The following is an 18300-nucleotide window of genomic DNA, read 5'->3' as shown; positions in this document are numbered from 1 at the left end:
GAAACTATATACACATACATAAATAACCTATTAGTTCTTGCCTCAGAAACTCCATAAGAGTATTGAGTTACCTTAGTTAATTAACTATAACTCCTTTCCCACAATACTTTCTTATACTGAAAAAATAGTGACAATGAAAGGGGGATACCATTAGCAACCAGTGTCTTCTCAGCAGGCAACACCAATAAAGCTAAAACAAGTTGAAAAAAAAACAAGTTCCTGCCAAAAATGCCAAACCTGTCACATGGTCTTCAAAATAAAAGTCTTACTGCTCTTTGTCCAGTCTGCCAATGAAAGTGATGAGTAGGAAAGTCTATTATTATTCTTTCTTAAAGCAGTCAGCTCAGTGCTGTGCTTCCCCCTCTAGAAATGACCAGCTTTCTAGGGTTTAGAGCATAATCTGGACTACTCAGAAGACTAGAAAATTAAGATTCAAAGCAGATTTTTTTTAAAAAATAAAAATTTGGATTAATTATGTCAGTTGGAGTAAGCTGCTTGTGAACTGAAGGGATTTAGCTACCACATGAACTCTATAAATGTTTGGGAGAGAAAAGCACCCAGTTGACTTTTTAATCACTATAATATTAAGTATTAATATTCTTGCTTTAGTTCCCTCAACAAGATGTATTGACTTTGATATTTTCAACTACACAAATCATGACAATAATAAATAAATGTTTCCATATAGTTTTATTAACTTTATACCGCATTCTTTTTAATTTTGTTTTTAATTAATTGTATTTTGGGGCAGAAAGTAAAAGCAAATTAAAGCTTCTGAGGTCTATGGTTCTATGAAATTTGAGGATAACACCTGATGTCATCTTTCCCTGGGTTGACTCTGTAGCTAAGAATACTCCAAATAATTGCTTGCTCCTTATATACAGTTTTGGGTACAGTCTCCCTTTTGTCTTCTCACAAAATTCTTATTACACTCTGTTTTATCAAAAAATCAATGATAGGATGATGTTTCTGACACCCGAGGTCACATCCTGTCATGTTTCCACTTGCCAATCAATACCAGGGTACAGTTTACAGAGGAGAAGGTGTAAAACAGAATAAACTACAGCTAGGGTGCTGTAGGAGTCATCTGCAGCATACTACCAATTATACAGGAGTAATAGTTTCAGCTGGTAACTGGGAACAGTGCTTCAAAAGCAGGCAGTGCAATTATCAGATGTCATGTGCTCAGAACAGTCAAGTCACGATGTTGTGGGGGTAATGATTTACATGTCAAAACAGTAAAGAAGTATTTTTCATGCTTAATCAATAGGAGTGGAGGTTAAATACTATATACTTCAAAAGGAGAATGGAGATGTGAATTTGAAGTTCATAATCATTCTAATTAGAGGCTGGGAAAGACCAAAACATACTGAAGATTACACTGCAATGCAACTCTGCAAGATGAAGTTGGTTCACATCTAAAGAGTGCACACACTTTAGAGGGTCTCAGGGGAAATTCCTTGACAATTCAAGGAAGTACCAAAAAGGAGGTAGCTTTTACTAGCTTTCTGGAGGTGGGGAGTGGGGCGGGGGAGGGGAATGGGACAAAAAAAAAAAAAACCCACCTCTTAAATCTAATCACTGAAGTGGTGTGTTTCATGTATTATTCAAAGACAGTCCAAATAATGAAAGTATAGTTTCCTCATCCCTCTAAGTTCTTGACAAACAGATATGAATCTGAGAAGGAGTGAAACAGTCTAGGCCTTTAACCCAATAGAAAATCATATGGAAAGTGCTAAGGTGACTCACAAGGCTGCACATTAAAAGGCTTCCAAAATACAATGCTTGCCTGCAATTTCACATCAGCAAGGTCATCTCAGAAACATGCTAAAACTCATCTCTTTTCAGAGTGGACAAATTTAAATCTTCCTTTTCATCCTCTACAGGCAAACATATGTACAATGTGTGTATAGCACATCAGTAGTTTTATGTCATTTTATTTCTCTTTTATACAGCAGCCTACTTTTAATGCTGTCATTTATTACCGCCTTTGGAAGCGCCTTCAGTCCTGATAAACTCATAATTTTCCTTAACACTCACTTTTGGAGCTGTCATCTGTTCTTTGACGAAATGTATGTATGTGAGTGGGGAAGTTCAGGTGACGAATGGTGTTTTCTTTATTTTGGAAGGTTTTCAGTACAATTTAGTGAAGCATAATGAACTCCCCAATGGTGGGGTTAGAGTTTCTAAAAGTTAGGCATCTAGTCTAAGCAAGTTGTCCTTGTCCCTGTTTTCACTGTGTTGCCAACGAAGAAAAGTTGACATTTTCATGATGAGGACAAACTGCTTTTTAAAAAGTATATCTATCTCTCTCTCACCCTTGTCATCCACTCATTTGCAGGAGAAGCTTCAGCCATGAGTTCAGATTAGATGCTTAAATTCAGTAGCAATTAATTCAGCTACATGTGGGAGGACTCGCATTCTACTTTCTGCACTTTTTCTTTGCGATGTATAACTGCTTCCTATGACAAGTTGGAGAACCAGCTTTGAACTGAGGCTGAGGTTGTCTCTTCCATTTAATTTTTATTTTGTTAACAAGTTAATAATTTAGTGACACTTTAGTAAGAGATGGAGGGGAAATAACTAATAGATAAAGATGTAATTATGAAGGTACTATGAGAATTACTAAGTAACAGAATAAATTTCATTTTGAAGTCAATATCTAAGCTAGATAAATAAAAAGTGCATTTTCAGATAGATTTTAGTGAAAAATGTTGTATTTGTCATTCTCTTCCAACTCCCCCCCTCCCCAGTTCATGATTAGAGAGAATAATTAGATCTTTTAGAGGCATTTTTTTCTTGCAGTCTAAATGTATCAATAAGCTCTGTAATGAATAACTGTATAAACCCCACTAACATTACCTGCCCTACCTAGATAGAAACCCACGGCAAAAAGTACACCAGTAGAATTTCATGGAAGTGACTGTGTAACAGTGCCTTAGGAAGTGCTCCTTCAGTTAGCACGGAATGTGCAGTGTCTCCACAATTTGAAGCGATATTCCCACCACTGCATGCTAACTCTGTGCCAAGCAAAGTAGCTTCTCCTTGAAGGAAAAGCTTATCCACTGAAGTACGCTGCTATGATAAGACAGTTATACTGTTTGGGGAATCCAAAGCATCTCGCACCTGTGCTGCTCTATGCTGTACAGATGTACAGCCTCAGGATTGCTTCCTTCATGAGGAGGCTATCTTTTCTGTAATCTAAGTTCCATTTTCAAAACTAGTATCTGCTTTTAGGATCAATCAACAATATAAATAACTCCTGAACTCTTTGGAGTGACTTACTAACTTCTTCCAAACTTGTTATCCTAGCCATCCTAAATTAAAAAATGCATCTCTGCATTTTCCTCTGCATTGACACAGGTTTCCTACAGCAAATATACAAGAGTTAAATCAAATTTTCAACTGTTATAAATGCTACGTAGCACAAACTGGTTTTGCCTTCTGTTACTAAGTGAAGTTGTACCTTTTCCCCATTTTCTTCTCTTCTGTTCTCCCAAATTGATTTTTCCAGCTTCAGCTACACAAGAAACTTTATCACAGAGCAAACTAAAAGATTAAGGTATGAGGAATGAGTTGGAAGCAAGGTTAATGAGAGGTATTCAGATCACTACAGGAAGTACAGTAGCTTTCATTTAATTACCCAAACATAAGTTGGAAGAAGCATTAGTATATACCAACAAAAAAGTGCATCATGGTCAAAGGAATTGAATGAAACTGATCAGAACCATGAGAGGCCCTCTGGGGACAGAACAGAGGTGCGTGCAGTAACATTCTGCTCCATGTTATCATCACAAAGTCTTAATGTCCGTTACCATTTCACCAGTCATGAAATGACAGCACAAAAATAACTCAATATTAATGAGATAATGGAATGGAAAAAAGTGAGCTGATTTGGGTTTAAATCCAATAAGAAAGTGATGCTGACAGATGGCTAGGAAAAATAATATGATATGGTTTTGATACTACACCAGAGCACTGATTTTGTTATCTGGTTTAAAAAATGTGAAACTTTAAAACTTCAGTTTGTTTTTCAATATATTACGGTTAACACAAAGGTGCTGGGCAAAATAATAGCGAATTATTTTTTCGTTGACATTTTAGCTACCGGTATGGACTTATTTCTTTATTTTTCCAAGAAACTTCTCTTTTATGGCCTCTCTTTTTAATCTGTAAATCAGCATAACATAAACAGAAGTAAACCAGTGATCTATTATAAAATTTCAGCATTGAAAAGAAATAAAAATAATTTGTCTTTCACTAGAAAACAGTTCTTACACTAATTTAAGACTAAGTGCTATTCCACAGAGGCAGCCATAAAAACAGTGCATTTGAAGTGACCAACTATTATAGGTTAAAAACAAATTAACTGGAAAGATAATGTTCATTACAGACTGTATCATCCCTGGAAACATGGTTTAAAACCACAGAAAGTAATCAATATTATAAAGAGAGATCAAAAAATAGAGATAAATACAATTCTGGAAAGTTATATTACAGCTGTATTATGTTGCATAGAAATAAAATATGTCTTAAGCAATCATGCCAGGAGAAAAATTAAAACAATATGACAAACAGCACCAAAACTACTTCAAGCATTTGACTGGCAAAGGATTTCAATGTCACCAACTGACAAAATGATGCTTTGAACAAACCTGTTTAGAATTGCTCTCCACCTTCTGCACAAGGCTATCCCAGCGCTGGGCAAAATTTTCGAGACGACTTTCCAGCTTTTGAGCCACTGCTTTATTTTTCACAGCTGTAAGGAGGTCTTGGCTGAGTGACTTCAGCTTACCCAACATTTGCCTTTTCAATTCTAGATCTCCTTTTAGGACCTATTAAGCAAAGTAACAACAGGAAGAACAGTAATTCTTACAGGGGCAAAAAAAAAACCCCAAAAACCCAAACCAACCAACAAAACAAACAATCCCAACAAACTTAGAAGAAAAATCTTAAAGAAAGCATCATAAAGAACCAAAAATGGGTAAGGGTATTTCATACAAACTCCTATACTTCCATGCTCTCACTGTAAAAACTGCTGACAGAGCTGACATGGTGGAATGGACACATTGCACTTCACAAAGTAATATAACATGTCAGGTGGAGCAACTCCAGACATCATGGCATGCCTCAGGTGGTGACATAAATCAAAAAGCTAACAGCTGTGTGACATTAATAACCTTAAAACTGGCTAATTTTAACAATATCAACATTTCAAACAATGTTTCTTTAAAGTTTTGTTGTACTTTGTCATATATTGCATATTGAAACTCACTGGGACAAACTGTTTTCTAGGAAAATAATATTTGCCCCCAAACCATGATGAAAAAGAAAAAAACAAGAAAGTTCAAAGAAAATAAGTGTGGTTTTGGCAGTATGAAGAATCATGTATTTCTTATCTTCCTTGGATCTTGGCAGGCTGTGGTTACGCAGGTCTCCCAGGGAACAGGGAAGCCTTGGGAACCCCAGGAGCTCTGCTGAGCGTGGCAAGGAAAGGGCCCTGAAGGTGGGAGCCTGGAAACTCTTGCATATAGCCTCTGCACTCTGCAAGCCACCATACAGCTTGAACCCATGGATGCTAACGGAAAAGGAGAAATCATCAGTCTTCACATCTCTACTTCAGTAAACTTCCAAGGGATCTCAAAACTCCTGATATCTGCACGTGCAGACCTCTCTATGAAGTAGGCTCTTCACAGATCCAAGAGTCATCCATAGCTCCAGTTCTCACATGGGTTTATTTTTTAATGCCTCTACTGGTTCACTCCATTGATTTCCGTGCCTCAAGCATTCATTCTCTACGACCTAATCTGTGCTAACCATGGCCAAATTTTGAACTCTATGCAGTTGAGGATTGCAATCTAATCCCCAAGGCATGAAAGGTATAATTAAATACTTAGACATGAGAATTTAGTCTACATATGCTTTCCTGTAGCCATATCATCCAAAATTGTATTCTAAAATGCAGATCAGTAAAAGAAAGATTCATAGTCTTTGTAGTCAGTAATCTTTCCATTCAGATGTGGTTTGAAACATCATAATTACTATTGTTAGATACAGTTAATATCAAAATTTAAATTGATATGTCCCTAAGAAATAGCAGCTAACACACTTTAAGAATCTGTTTGCATAGTAGCAAATCTAACAGAGGGAACAGACTAGATGTAGAACAATTTACCATCTTAAAATGTTGAGGATTGCTATATTTGACTTTTTTTTTTTTTTTTGCCTGCAGTGTCCAGAAAAGCTCACATGAAAGCCACCACATACACTAACTGAAATAATAAAAAAGGGTACCCCATGAAACATGATCAGTGAATTCTGAACAGCAGTGTTTTATTTCCAGTCTCAGCAGCTGACAACAGCTGTATAATACTCAGATGAGTTCAGTATTAATCTCAGATACATGGAGCACAATCAGTAAGTGAAACACTAGAAAGAGAAGGATGCTAAAACTTTGTGTCAAAAGTACCACTCGCTACTACCGAACATGCTTTTGCGATAGCTACGGTTAACCTGTAAAAATATACTGGGGGATTCTGTTTTCACATTTCCTTACTGAAAACCTGTCAATGTGCTCCAGTAACCAATAACATGCTCTAGTTTTGTTTTTTCTGGTACAAGAATAGACCTAAAAATACTAATGAGCTAGCAACAAAATATGAAATTTACAAATCTGCAAGAGAATAAATGGTACTATTTGCTTCATGAAATAAATTCTCAAATAACTCAGTCATTGGTAATGTGATTCTACTAGGTTTTTTGTCCAGTTTTTTATGATTGCTGTTTTTCTTTTCCTTAAACATCACCAAAACCTTTCTTTGCTCATTGTAATATTCTAATCAGCAACATTTGCTGTAATTTTTCAGCTGCTAAGAGATTTATTCCAGTAAAAAATGGTGTAATGTCTAATTTATATCTTCTAATAATTAAATAGATTTGAATTAAATGAAGCAAGAGAAGATTTAACTCTATATTAATCAAATATCTACTGTAAATATATAGATATAGATCTTGTATACCTTTGCAGTTAGAACTCAACACGTTTTATGAAAAAGAGGAACATCACCTTCATTTTACAGGCTGTAAAACTTAGGCATAGGACATGAAAACAACCTATCAAGCCTGTGCCATAAATGACAGTAAAATTTCACCTCAGTCTGTCCACTTATGTTCTACATTCTCAATGCATCACATCCTCTAGCTTAGTCCATGCTCTATGTCACCCTTTGCCTTGCGTAAGTATTCAGAGACAATTATAGTGACAGTGAATAAATGGTAGGTGGAAAATTAAAAAAAACCAAACAAACAGTTGTTTTAAGGAAATATTTTTAGAACTAGAGCAACTATGCGTGAACACCGGAAAAAAAAAAATTAAGAAAAGGCAGTATTAATACACATACAAAGTAGTAAAGCCTAAACAGTTTTTCTGACCTTTAGAGTAAGCAGATCCCAGGAGAAAGTTAACAACAAAGGAGATAAATTTTCACATACAGATACTGAATGAATCCTCTGAAACAAGCCGTTTGAGATTATTAAAACACAAAAATTTCTTGCAAAACCCAGTTTTATCTGAACAAAAATTCTTACAAATATATATTATGGGTACAGTAAATAAATTAAGAAGAAATCTAACTGACTTGATATCCATTTTAACACAATGTTAGAACTGGGTGATTTGCTACACTGACCAAAAATATATTTTACCCATTCATTTAAATAACAATGAAAATGTGACTGCTAAAGCTGAGGAAAAAATAGGGGCAGCATCTGTACTGGGTTTACATGGCAAGATTTTGGCAACAAGGGGGATACAAGGATGGCTTCTGTGAGAAGACACCAGGGGCTGCCCCATGTCAGATAGAACCAGTTCCAGAGGGCTCCAAACCAGACCCACTGCTGCCCAAAGGTGAGCCCATTAGTGACTCTGGTGGTGACTCTGTGAAAATATCATTAAGAAAGGGTAAAAACCACTCCACAGTAGCTGTAAGGGAGAGGAGTGAGAAAAATGTGAGAAACAGCTCTGCAGACACTGAGGTCAGAGAAGAAGAAGGGGCAGGAGGTGCTCCAGGTGCCGCAGCAGAGAATCCCCTGCAGTCCATGGTGAAGAACATGGTGTCCCCCTGCAGCCCATGGAGGACCCCATGCCAGAGCAGGTGGATGTGCCTGAAGGAAGCCGTGACCCTGTGAAGAACCCACGCTGGAGCAGGTATCCCCATGGAGAGGAGCCCATACTGGAGCAGGTTTTCTGGAAGGACCTGTGGCACCACAGGGTCTGTTCCTGAAGGACTGCACCCTCTGGAAAGGACCCATTCTGGAGCAGTTAGTGAACAACTGCAGCCCATGGGAAGGATGCATGTTGCAGCAGTTCATGAAGGACCATCTCCTGTGGGTGGGACCCTATGCTGGAGCAGGGAATCAGCATGAAGAGGAAGTTGCATCAGAGACCAAGTTTTATGAAGTGACCACAACCCCCATTGCTTGTCCCCCTGCACCACTCAGGGAAAGGAGGTAGAGAAGTCAGGAGTGAAGTTGAGCCTGGGAAGAAGGGAGGGATGGGGGGAAGGTGTTCTAAGATTGTTCTTATTTCTCATTATACTACTCTGATTTAGTTGGCAATAAATTGAATTAATCTTCCCCAAGTTGAGTCTGTTTTGCCTGTGACTTATTGGTGAGCGATCTCCCTGTCTTCATCTCGACCAATGAGCTTTTCACCTTATTGTCTGCCCCTGCCTTGCTGAGGAAGGGGAGCAAGAGAGTGGTACCTCATGGCCAGCCAAGGCTAATCCACCACAGCATCATAAGCTTTGGGACATCCCAAATCTCTCTTCTGTTAGATGTATTTCAAAAAATTTTGTCTTCTGCTGTCCAGAGTGTATCCCAATTTCCATACATTAGAGTATTCTGACACCAAATTGAATATCAAAGTTTAATTTACATAGTTTTATTTAAAATGTTTTAACTTGCCTCCTTCTTCCAGTTTGGGAGAATCACATCTGAGAAAGAATCTACAGAGAACTAATATTTGTTAATAATGGTAAGCCTGCATTCACATTAGAAGGGATCAAATTTTGGGGAAACGCATGCTTGTTTATACTAAGTCAAATAATCAGATTTTGGGCTGCAAAAATCTTCCAGCAATCCTAAAACAGGAATCCATGTATGGAGATTTTGGTTCAGGAACAATATCAATCTTTCTGCTTATTCAAAATCTTTATTACTGTCGGAAAACATATGCATACCGACTACCAGTTTAACAACTGTTGATAAATGAAAGGTTACTTTTAAGCAGTTATAGTGCTTACTATCGGAAATCCTTTCTTAAATAAAATTAACAATATATTTCCTCCCACTTGAGAAACACGATATAAAATTACTGTGGAGAAGACAGTGATGTATTTCTGCATCAGCAAGCAGTAGTGAAATCCCGATTTCTTCAGAAATATCCTGAACTGCAAATAAGCATGAAAACTACCAGCTGCTCTTTCTTATTTTACCTTCTATTTGCTACTAGGTGATGTAATGATTAATGTGATGTAAGTGTCAGCATTTTTTTCATTCTGTGAACATCATTTCAACAGACCTATTTCACTTCAAGCACTTTAGAAGGCTTAAGACCTTGTAGGTGGGTTGTAGAATTTCAAATGAACAATCATAATGTTAAATTCAGAAATTTCCTTCAGGCTTAAAAGACTAAAGTCTGGCTAAAGAACACAACCTTATTCTTGCCAGGTTGTGCATGTAAGAGAGACAGGAAAAAATAGGCTGAAAGCTCTTATCCAATATCATGATATCAAACCTAAAATTCTTAAAATATAACAGGACAAACTAATACTGTAATTTCCTGCTGGAAGAGATTAGATAACTGATGGACTCAGCTACCATCTGTTAAGAATATAAACATATCAATATTAGCAAAAGAATGTATGTTTCTTGCCTCACAGACTCACCTTTGCAGTTCTGGAAATAGCTGGCCTAGTTAAAAAAGTGATTTTTTGTGACAGCACTCCCTTATTACATCCAAACATATCTCTATGGCCAAAATAACATATGCCAAAAGACAGGCATGATTTGCCCATGTCAGGGTCAGGATACCATGATCCCATTTTTCCCTATTTCTAAAAGCTAGCCCAAGAGTGGAAGAATATATTCCCTGACAAGAATTTTCATGTGGGTAATGCATTAATACAAATTCCTCACGATTCAGAGAAGACTAAAATAGTAAATCTTCATCCACAAAATTCCTGACATATGGCATTGTGTGAAGGTAAAAATACATACTCACTGGAATTCGGAGGTGACTGCTACTAGGTCTAAGACCCGATAGAGGAATTCCAAAAGTAGAAAGTATTTTGCTGCTACAAATCAAAGACACTAAAGAGACAGTGTTTCTCCAAGCATACCATCGATATTTAAACGTCTAAACTATCACATTATGGATTAGCACTTTCAAAAAACATCAAAGTTATTCATGTGCAAAAAAGATTAAGTTGCTATTAACAAACCCCACCTGTTCTGTCAAGGATGACATGATTATTGTTGAGGTTCAGGGGTATGGAAGAATCACTTTATTTACTCTGGTGTTCAAACATTCAGTTTCATGAAAGACTGTCAATGCTTTCATGAGAGTAATGCTTAATAATTTAAGCCGGCAAATAATTAACTTCATAAGCGTGTGTATTTATTTCATTAACCAAATTTATGAAAATACTACTAAAGGAAAGTATTTCCTTCTTAACATCGTATTTCTAAGCAATTCTGAAAGCTACCCAAACTGGTCTTACTCTTAACGCTTTCAAATCATTAATAGCTTGCTACTTCACAATTTGTGATAAACATTTCAAACCCCAGTTCCTATTTCTCCTCCAGCAACTTGCTGAAATCCACAAGTACTAATTTATTGACAAAATCTGTTTTTCTTGCCATAATTTTTTCTTCACAAAGGTACTGTAAAGCATCCTGAGTTGCTTTTAAATCATTACGCATTAATAAAAGCCTGGCTTGAAGTCGACTTCAAGACTGCCTCCACTTTAGATTACTAGAATTTCCAAGAAGCATATACACTGAGACAACTGACTACATGAAGAGTTCCTTTCCTTTACAAAGAAACTGACTTAATCCTAAGTAATCTTTAATCAAAATCCAAGTCTGTGCTTCTAAAAATATATTTTTTATTAGCCCCTAAAAAGTTAGTGCAGTAGCATAATAATTACAGTTTCTTAAGATGATGATGACAATGATGCTTTGGGGTCTTGAATTTTTTTTGGGAAAAAAAGAAAAATCAACAAATGTTAACTTCCTAGCCCTCCTATGAATCAACATACTACTAATTCTGGACCAGCTGCAAGGTAGTTACGAATTAAACAACCAAGCTGTAAGATATTTTTTTTTAAATTAAAAAAAGTATAGTTTTGTATATGTGAGGATAAAATACAGTAAATTTTATAACCATCAGAGTTACCTAAACTTCAGAAACAGCATGGCATTTTTTTTGACTGAAAGCCCAGATGTATCTACTTTTAATACAGAAGGAGAAGGACATCAATTCTAAAATAATTTATAAAAATCTAAGGTTGAGCCTACTGTATAACCAGATAGTTAACAATAACTTGAGAATCTTTCATGCCTGAAAATTCTAGTATATAAACTGTAAAACCAAGTCTTGAAATAACGCCTAGGACAATTTTTCTTCCCTTATTTGACTAAACAAATAATAATAGTTCTGTTTAAACAGAAGATTACCAATGAAATTCCTATTTGCAGCAATAATAATTTACCTATTTTAACAACAGCATGCACATGAATGTTTTCTTTCCTCTGAACGCATAGTCATTGTTAGGTGCAAAAATAGCACATACCATACCATTTTCTTTACAAAGGTCCTAATGCTATAAAACCATTTGCAAGTCTAGGCTGTGACAAATGTTCTGCCTTTACATGCACAGCATCTTTCTAGGACAGTCAGACCTACATTCTCTCCATAAAGACGATGCATAGTAAAGTATTTTCTGAAGAGTGAGGTAGACGACGTTGAAAAGGGTGCATTTTATGTATGTAACTAGATTCCTAAAATACAGTTGAAGTACAGTTGTAAAGTAATACTAACATCAGCATTTCACAACTTTTGAGTATTTAGCATTTTCAAGTTCAGGGAATGTGTAACAGGTTTTGCTGTACGATAAGTACTTGCTCATATGCATATGTCTTAGTACATATAATATATACTTAGTCTCACACACACAGCTAAGAGAGGAAGTAGGAAAGGAGGATCAGGGAGTCTGAGAAAGAGACAGACTGGTAGAACCAAGCTCTGCCCTCCCTGAGACAGAAACAGGAACAGCCCCTCCTCACCAGGCTGAATGCAGTACCTTAAAAGAAAAGAGCGAATGGAAACAAGTCCATGCTTGGGGCAGCAGGTGAACACCCTCCTTGCCCACCTTGCCTTCCCAGGTACCTCTGTACAACAGGTATGAGGCTTTAGATGTGGAAGGCCAGTCAATGGATGATGTGGATGACATCCCATCTACACCAGAGGTGTCGCCAAGGTCAGGAAGGCCTACACCCGTATCATGACCATCTCCACAGGGAAGAAAAGATGGGTTATAGTTGTCAGTGTCTCCCTTCTGAGGGGAACAGAGGGTCCAATACGCTGGACAAACCATCCTCTTTGGGAAGTTTGCTGTTTCCCTAGGGCCCAGGTTAAGGACATCACTAGGAAACTTCTTAGCCTGGTACAGCCCTCGGACTATTACCCATTACTGCCCTTCCATATGGGTAGCGATGAAGCCACAACACATAGTCCAAGGGCAATAACGAGAGACTTCAGGGCCTTGGGATAGTTGGTAAGGGAATCTGGAGTGCAGATTATTTTTTCCTTTCTCCTTCCAGTTGCAGGCAGCGACATTAGAGGAAACAGACAGACCCAGTCTACTAATACATGGCTCTGTGGCTGGTGTCACCACCACAATTTTGGGTTTTTCGATAATGGGATGACCTACATGGCACCAGGCCTGATGGCATCAGATGGGATTCACCTTTCTCGAAGGGGGAAGAGGGTCTTTACTCAAGAGCTAGAGGGGCTCATTAAGAGAACTTTAATCTAGACTTGAAGGGGAAGGGGGATAACATCATGGTTGCCTATGACAAGCTGTGGGATGATGTGCCAAGGTTAGAGGGATGGGGTGCTAGCGAGGGCTCTCAGCCTGTTGCTCTGACATGTTGGCTACACTGGAGCACACTTGAAGTCTTACAGAGGCGCTCATGAGGTAATAGGAGCCAAGAGGGAAACACCATTGAAATACCCCAAAGGAACCAAGAGGTGTTCCTCTAAGAAGGTGACATGGCCGACAGCCCAGCTGAAGTCCTCTACACCAGTGCACGCAGCATGTACAATGAACAGGAGTAGACAGAAGCCACTGTGCTGCTAGAAAGCTACAACGTAGCTGCCATCCTGAAACTTGGTGTGATGAATGCCAGCTATCAATGGCTACAGTACAGGCTGTTCAGAAGGGACAGGCAAGGAAGGAGGGGCAGAAGCATTGCCCTCTACATCAATAAATGGGTAAAGGGTGAAAAGCTGTCTCTGAAGAAGAGCCACGAGCAGGTTGAAAGCTTATGAGTAAGAATTAGAGACCGAGGCAACAAAAGGAACCTTGTCGTTGGTGTCTACTACAGGCTGCCTGATCAAGGGGAGACTATTGATGAAGCCTTCTCACTGCAGCTACAGGAAGCATCATGCATGCAGGGTCTCATCCTTCCTTCCCTGGAAAAAGGGAAATGTTGTATCCATTTTTAAAAAGGGTAGAAAGGAGGATGCTGGGAACTAGTGTCCTGTCAGCCTTACCTCTCTGCCAGGGAAGAGCATGGAACAGATCCTCCTAGAAGCTATGCTAAGGCACATGAAGAACAGGGAGGTGATTTGAGACAGCCAGCATGGCTTCACCAAGTGCAAGTTCTGTCTGATCAACCTTGGGGCCTTCTATGATAGAGTGACTACATTAGTGGACAAGGGAGCTATGGATGTCATCTACTTGAACTTCTGTAAGGCCTTTGGCACAGTAGCCCATAACATCCTTCCCTCTAAATTGGAGAGATATGGATTTGATATGTGGATTGTTTGGTGGATGAGGAATTGTTTGGATGTCACTTCCAGAGGGTAGTGGTCAACAACTCAATGTCCAGATGGAGATCAGTGTCAAGTGGTGTCTTTCAGGGACCACTACTGTTTAATATCTTCATCAATGACATAGACAGTGGGATTGAGTGCACCCTCAGCAAGTCCACAGACAACACCTGAGGGATAGGATGTCAACCAGAGGGACCCAGAGAAGCTCAAAAAGTGGGCCCACGTGAACCCCATGAGGTTCAACAAGGCCAAGTGCAAGGTCCTGCACCTGGGTGAAGGCAACACCTGTTATCATCAGTAGAGGATGGGGGGATGAAGGAACTGAGAGCAGCTCTCCAGAGAAGGACTTGGGGGTATTGGTGGATGAAAAGCTGGACATGAGCCAGCAATATGCACTTGCAGCCCAGAAGGCCAACCCTATCCTGGGCTTCATCAAAAGCAGCACGGCCAGCAGGACAAGGGAGGTGATTCTGATCCTCTACTCCACTTTGGTGAGACCTGACCTGAAGCACTGCATCCATCTCTGGAGTCCTCAGGACAGGAAAGACATAGACCGGTTGAAGCAGGTCCAGAAGAGGGCCACAAAAATGATCAGAGGCCTGCAACACCTCTCCTGTGAAGAAAGACTGAGAGAGCTGGGGTTGTTCAGCCTGGAGAAGAGAAGGCTTCAGGGAGACCTTATTGCAGCCTGGGGGGCTTATAAGAAAGACAGGGATAAACTTTTTAGCGGGGCCTGTTGTGATAGGACAAAGGGTAATGACTTTAAACTATAAGAGGGTAGATTTAGACTAGATGTAAAGAAGAAATTTTTTATGATGAGGGTGGTGAAACACTGGAACAGGTTGCCCAGAGAGCTGGTCGATGCCCCATCCCTGGAAACATTCAAGATCAGGTTGGACGGGGCTCTGAGCAACCTGATCTAGGTAAAGATGTCTCTGCTTATTGCAGTGGGGTTGGACTAGAGGAACATTAAAGGTCCCCTCCAACCCAGACTATTCTATGATTCTCTGATTCTAATATATACATCAGTAGTATCAACAAAGAAACTTTCAGTTTAAAAGTATACATATTTTTAAGACACCCAAGTGCTATCTCAATTCATAAACTTTCAACTGAAGAGACAGCCATGGAAAACGTGTTCCTATGGGTTCCTTTATCAGCAAGGCCATGGACCAACCTATTCCATCCACATGAGACAACACCCATTCCCAAAGCATGAAGCAGCTGTTCTGTTAAACCATATTGTCTGAGAGTGGAATAAAGCCACCTGCACTCAGACTCACAAATAAGAAAGTTGAACATAAAATAGGAGAATGAAAAATACATACAGTTAATTTACGTAGATTCGCCAGCATTTCATTTTGATCTTTAAAGCCAGTTGTATGAATTTTGTTCACAGCATCTTCTTTCTCAGTAAGCCATGCATCAAAAAGGCACTGAAAGAAAATTGGAGAAGAGAGTGAAAAGGCTTCAAGTCAGGCCTTTCCTAGTGCAATATTTTTAAGAACATTCCAATTTATAACTGCTAAAATCACTCACCTGCTCTTCTGCAAAGTGCTGCCATTTACGAAGAATATCTTGCAGAAGGACCCATCGGTCTTCTGTCCACCTGCAGATGGCTGCCCACCGGTTTCCAAAGTGCTAGAAAGAAACACACAATAGAGGTTTGCATTGTTTACTTTTTTTTTTTTTTTAAACAAGGCAACCTGATTTGCCTGTGGCATTTCAAATTTCTATCACAGCACTTCCATAATTTACTTTTTACAATCTTAACCATTTGAAATAAAACCAAAATGAAGTGAATAGGAAAAAATACAGAACTAAAAAGAGAGAGTTTTAATACTGATCTACAGACACAATTTTCTCTTGGGTCACTGGTACTACTTTCTCAAAACCCCCCTCAGTTTCAAAACTTTACAATGCCCAAAACATAACTACTTGAGACATAATTATGGTGGCCCAAAGATGCGATCAAAGCAAAAAAGTATCTGGTTCTTTAGTTGCACCATCAGTCCAGTTGATCTAAGTTCTTGCCTAAAACACCCCACCTTATAAGCCAACACACCAGAAAAAATCCCACTGAGGTTTCCCAGATATTTGTAGCATATGCTACTATATATGTTTTAAAATTGCACAAAACACTACCTTGTTTTCTCTCCCTTATTTTAGTTGAAAACAAGCATTATTACTTTCTTTTCATTTCCTACTAGCCATTATTGAAAAAGGCGTAAGACAGAGGATGAGACTTAATAGTACTGTAATAGTGCGACATGCTATACAACTTTTATCGCAATATTTACAATTATTTAATTACCCCTGAGCATCATATGCAAATTATTCAGCTCCTCCAAAATAAAAGACCTGATAAAATCTGCAAGAGATTCTATACTACTGCATTCTCATTTTTTCACCTACTTCAAAAGAACGTCTTGACAAAAGGAAAATAGTTTCTTCCTTTTTTCATATATATTTATTCACTTGATAATTCTCATGGGCCCCTTATAAGTTGAGATGTTCTATGATTCCATATTTTTCATATATACATAGTTTTCATAGAGATTATAATCCAATTTTAGCAAAAATGTAGCATCCAAATGGTGGATTTTTAAAACCAAAAGATTAAAATTTGAACTATCAGGAATGAAAGAATCTTATCTTGCACTGCCTAGGAAATGAAAGGTAAAATTTCAGAACACCATTTGAATTTGTGGCTTTACCAATTTTATGTCAAAGTAAAAGGTCAGCAGATACCATATTTTTCATTTAGTGAAAGCTAAAACCGTAACAAATCTTGCAGACTTAACAAGCAACTGTCATGCCATGGAGTTATACCATAGTAGATATTGGCTCAATTTAGAAAAATGGAAACTATCTCTAATCAACTAGCATAATACTAATTTAAAACCATGTCAGTTCTTAAGTAGCTCAAATATGTTACACAGTAATACAGAGAAGTATTCCTTTTCAGTCACTTACTGCAAAAATACAAAGTAAGTTTTGAGAAAGTTGTTTTGCTTGCCTTTTTTAGGCTTAATATTAGGATCATGGGTTTGGTATATGTTTGGAGTTATGTAATGGGTATTTGTTTTCTTTCCTAACTAGATCTAGAAAAAAAACTACGTAATTTTGCAAATCTAAGAATGGGATTTCTTTTCACATTAAAATCACATTTGGAGTTAGTGTTTGCTTGTCATAAACCATAATGTGATTAAAGATCACCAATTCAGGTAAACACAAAAAAGTTCAGGTTTTGAATGTGAGTATTTCGGAAAGCTAATTTCAATATTAACAGAAACAAATACTTGCTGGTAAAACATTTATGCCCTTAACTTACTAGGAAATATAGTGCAATATATTTTATCCATTCACTATACCCACTCATCATTAAATAAAATTGCCAGATTGTATGACAAAGAACAGTGCAGAAAATTATTCACAGCCAGTTAATAAAAATTTTCTTTTTATAAAAAAATTACCTTTTTCCTTTTTTAAAAAATTCATTATTTCATAAATAGTATTTATTAGCCTCACAGGCTAAATACTATGCATACCATAATGCATACTCAGTAACAACTTTTCTGCAAAAATTGTATTTTGACTAACTTACTTGATTTGAAAACCTCAAAATATTACTATAACAAAATGGTTAATTATATTTACTTTCCTTTGTTCTGAAACTGATTACATTTCCAGTTTAGCTCAAGACAGCCTCAATTCATCCATCCTTCTTTTTTTCCAAGCTTAGAAGACAATCTAGCAGATTTGTAATATAGAATCATAGAATCATTAGAAGCATTAGAATCATAGAAATATAGCGTCATTCGGTTAGTAAAGACCTTTAAGATCATAGAGTCCAACCATACCTGTCCACTACTAAACTATGTCCCCAAGCACCTCGTGCACCCGTCTTTTAAATACCTCCAGGGATGGGGACTTGACCACTTCCCTGGGCAGCCCGTTCCAATGCTTGACCACTTTTTCAGTAATTTTTTGTAATATCCAATCTAAACTTCCCCTGGTGCAGCTTGAGGCCATTTTCTCTTGTCCTATCGTTTGTTACTTGGGAGAAGAGACTGACCCACACCTCACTACCCCCTTCTTTCAGGCAGTTGTAGAGGGCGATCAGGTCTCCCCTCAGCCTCTTCTTCTCCAGGCTAAACAACCCCAGTTCCCTCAGC

The 18300-nt window shown here is 38.0% G+C and overlaps 1 protein-coding gene across 1 annotated transcript in view; it reads right to left on the bottom strand.

Moving 5' to 3' along the window:
- The window catches only part of DMD (dystrophin), a 1215125-nt gene that overhangs the window by 788631 nt on the left and 408194 nt on the right, over positions 1–18300 (bottom strand). The window contains 3 exon segments of the mRNA XM_035901725.1: positions 4656–4835; positions 15451–15558; positions 15662–15763. Of these exon segments, the coding sequence (XP_035757618.1) occupies positions 4656–4835; positions 15451–15558; positions 15662–15763 (390 nt within the window).

Source organism: Egretta garzetta, unplaced genomic scaffold (genome assembly GCF_000687185.1).
Source record: "Egretta garzetta isolate BGI_Z169 unplaced genomic scaffold, ASM68718v1 scaffold70, whole genome shotgun sequence".
NCBI classification, from domain to species: Eukaryota; Metazoa; Chordata; class Aves; order Pelecaniformes; family Ardeidae; genus Egretta; species Egretta garzetta.
The sequence above is the reverse complement of the archived record's forward strand: the minus strand, read 5'-3'. Positions and strand labels throughout refer to the sequence as shown.